This window comes from Lathyrus oleraceus, chromosome 6 (genome assembly GCF_024323335.1).
Source record: "Lathyrus oleraceus cultivar Zhongwan6 chromosome 6, CAAS_Psat_ZW6_1.0, whole genome shotgun sequence".
In the NCBI taxonomy this organism is placed as follows: domain Eukaryota; kingdom Viridiplantae; phylum Streptophyta; class Magnoliopsida; order Fabales; family Fabaceae; genus Lathyrus; species Lathyrus oleraceus.
Genome location: NC_066584.1, coordinates 225,518,834 through 225,522,225, shown reverse-complemented (window position 1 = coordinate 225,522,225; position 3,392 = coordinate 225,518,834). Strand labels below are relative to the sequence as shown.

Genomic DNA, 3,392 nt, shown 5'->3' with positions numbered 1-3,392 from the left:
TGTGCATATTCCTTAAAAGACTCGTTATCTTTCTGGGACATGCTAAGCAATTGCCTCCTATCTGGGGCCATATCCATGTTATACTTATAATGTTGGATGAAAGCATCAGATAAGTCTTGGAAACAACGAATTCTACTCTGGTCAAGACTTAAGTACCACTTAGAGGGAGCACCCCTCAAACTGTCTTGGAAGCAATGTATCATAAGTTTATCGTCCTCTACATGTGCAGCCATTTTTCGATAGTACATAATAAGGTGACTTTTAGGACACGAGTGGCCCTCATACCTATCGAAATCTGGGGTCTTGAACTTTGCAGGAATCACAAGACCTGATACTAAGCACATCCCCTTAGCAGTAGCACCAAAAACTTGGCCACCTTCCATAGCCCTTAACCTTTTTTCAAGAATCTGGAAATTCTCCTTCATCCCTCTTATGTCTTTCTGCCTTTCATCATCTTCTTCCGAAAAGTCCGAAGCATGTTGTTGATCCTCAAAGTAAGGTTGCACATGTGCATGAACGAGAGGTGGTGCGAACGTGTGGACCACTGCATGGGTTTCATTGATAGTTGGTAGAGGAGCCGTCTGCTGAGTGGATTGTGCGAAACCAGGGCCGCCTTCAACTGGAGGTGTGAAACCGGGAGGTAAACCATATGCTGGCCAGGTGGTTGGTATTGTCCTTGCAGGTTGGGGTTCAATCGTGGGACCGACGATTTCTGAAACGATCGTCGTTTGGGTGTCTAATTTTGCCCTGATGACCTGTAGTATCTCCATGACTTGACCCATGTTTCCTCGTAGGTCTTCGAGTTCTGAGCTCACTCGCTCCAATTCTTGTTCTTGGTCCACCATTCTTCGACGAGCGCTGGCTCTGGTGTTGTAGTGGTGTTGAGGACTCAGTGTGTAACAACTGATAGAGAAAACGAAATGAGTTTTTATTTATTTATGTGGAGAATGCATGGATGTATGTATGAATGCATTTTGTGTTTATTTATTTTTAGGGATTCTTATAAACTTTGCAGTTGTTGAGCACGCACTTTGAAAGTAATGTGAACAGAAACAGAAAACAATAATCAGAAGCTGATTCAAAAATTCGATACCCATTCATTCAATGAAGCCAAAAAGTACGAAGTACACAGTCAAAGTGGGTGCAAAACATTAAGCCAAATACAAAAATCGGAAAAAACATGAAGCAAACAACTTAAAGAGTCCTCTTAGCAACTCGCTCTTTGTGCGCCTTCAATTCTTCTTTGAACCTTCGCATCATCCTTTCGCAAAGCAAAACAAGGTCACGAGTCGAAGGATGAGTGTTATTTTCATCCATGTCCTCTAGAGCATTTTCTAATTTCCATGGTAAGTCTATGGCCACGACATTACAAAACTCTATGAGGTTAGCCAACTTCGCGCGGTATGCATCAAGACTTGGCTGCAGAAGGTTGATGGTGCATTCATACTCATCCAACACCTCATTCAAATGCTTCCTATGATTTAACCAACCCATGCTTTGGCTCTTCAGAGACTCATATTGTTCCTTCCAATAACTAGCTAGCTCCTTGTTAGTATTCACCTCATCACACTTCTCCTCCCAGGCTTTAGGACATATTTGAGAGGTTCTTTGGACTTGTTCCTTAAGACGTCTTTCACGCACCACTTCGGCTTCAGAGCTTCGAAGTTGTTCCTTCAGTTCTTGTATTTGGGCTTCAAGCTCCTCCCTCACCTCCTTCTTTTGCTTAGTGGCTAGATCCCACCAACGCTTCCACTCTTGTCCATCTCTTTTAGCCTTAGCTAACTCATCGCGGAGTGAACCTAATCCACTATCAGCCTGATCTAGGCACTCCAAGACTCTCTCCTTGAGATCTTGCTCAATTCTGTTCTTCTTACGACTCTCCTCCAAAAGTTCCTTCCTTTGATTACTCTTCCTTTTGAGAATCATATTTTTTCCAGTTTCTTTGAAGAGTTCAGATTGCAAATCCTCTTTCTCCTTTCCAAGTTTAGCTACCATGGCTCGAAGTTCTTCCACCTCTTCAAGAGAAACAGGGATTGGTTCTGGTGAGGTAGACCTTAGAGGAATCTCTATAGAAAAAGGGAGCTTCACAATTTTGATCCTCTCCGAGAGCCATTGCTGATAAGGAACCCTGGTTGTATCATTCTTCTTTACTAATTCTGTTCCTTTGGTATGCACCTTTTCCCAGGATCGAATGATCTTACGGAGGAGAAAAGGATCATTGGTTCCCATATCATTCAAAACCATCTCTTCTAAGTCTTTATCATCGGGCTTCCCACGCATAGGGTATCCAAACTGTCGCAAAGCTAACATGGGATTGTAGCTGATGCAACCTTTAGATCCTATTAGTGGTACATTTGGGAAACTACCACAACTGATAATGATTTCTTCAACATTCAACTTGTGTCGGTACCAAATGATATCCTTACCAGACAAAGACACCAGAGTTCTTGCCCACTCCCCACTGGACATCTCACTGATGTGAGCATCAGGCTTAAACACATATGAGATAAGCCAATTATAGAGCAATGGAAGGCAACATATCAGCATTCCATTCTTCCTTTGATGTCGAGTATGCAAAGTATGGAAAGTGTCAGCTAGTAGTGGAGGAACCAAACTTTGTTTATCCTTCCAAACGGCCCAAAAGATACTTATGGCAGCTGAATCTATAAAACCTTCGTGGGTTGGGAACAATACTAGCCCATATATGAGAAGAGCTAGCATATTTGCCAATGCGTCCCAATGGTGTATCTCAAACAACCTTTCTGCTTCTTCTTCTAGGTAAGCCCTCCAAAAACCAAAGAGATTCTCCCTTTTCTTCCAATTAGCCAACGCATCAGATATGGGGATGTGGAGTGCAAGAGCTAGCATCTCTACCTCAGGTACCTGACCAATCCTATTATACGGTGTCCTTCCTTTCATAGAAAATCCCAAGAGTCGGTCGAATTCTTCCAAGGTTGGAGTCAACTGAAAGTCTTGGAACAAGAAACTTCGAAGCGGAGGATCATAAAACTGAGCTAAAGCGGTGATGGCTGGTGTTTGAACATCCACTGAGAGAAGATCCAAAATGTGGCCAAACTTTCCTTGCAAAGTAACCCTGAAGCAGGCGGGAAGTTCATTCAGAAGTCTTGATATGTTGGCAGTATCTGGCATTTTGGCTTTGAATGGTAATGCTTTCCTTCTTTCTGAACCCATTACAAACTTTTTGTGCTTAGCAACTGCGTGTTCAAAGATTCCCTGAAAACAAAATTTTGTATGAGTGTCATGATGTTATGCAAATGATCATGAATGCATGGTATTTGGTTTTGGGATAAGGTAACTCAAAACACCCTATTTGGTAGGCTTCTTAATAGATAGTTCTAAGTTGGTTACCCATAGACCCACTCACAGGATAA

General features: G+C 42.4%; 1 protein-coding gene across 1 annotated transcript; it reads right to left on the bottom strand.

The window, feature by feature from the left end:
• Positions 1 to 207: 207 nt before the first annotated feature.
• Positions 208 to 845, bottom strand: LOC127094888 (uncharacterized). The gene is made up of 2 exons (XM_051033653.1): positions 286 to 845; positions 208 to 217 (listed from the first exon to the last, which is right to left on the bottom strand). Exons 1-2 carry the CDS (start codon positions 843 to 845, stop codon positions 208 to 210), a joined length of 570 nt encoding a protein of 189 aa, XP_050889610.1.
• Positions 846 to 3,392: the final 2,547 nt, after the last annotated feature.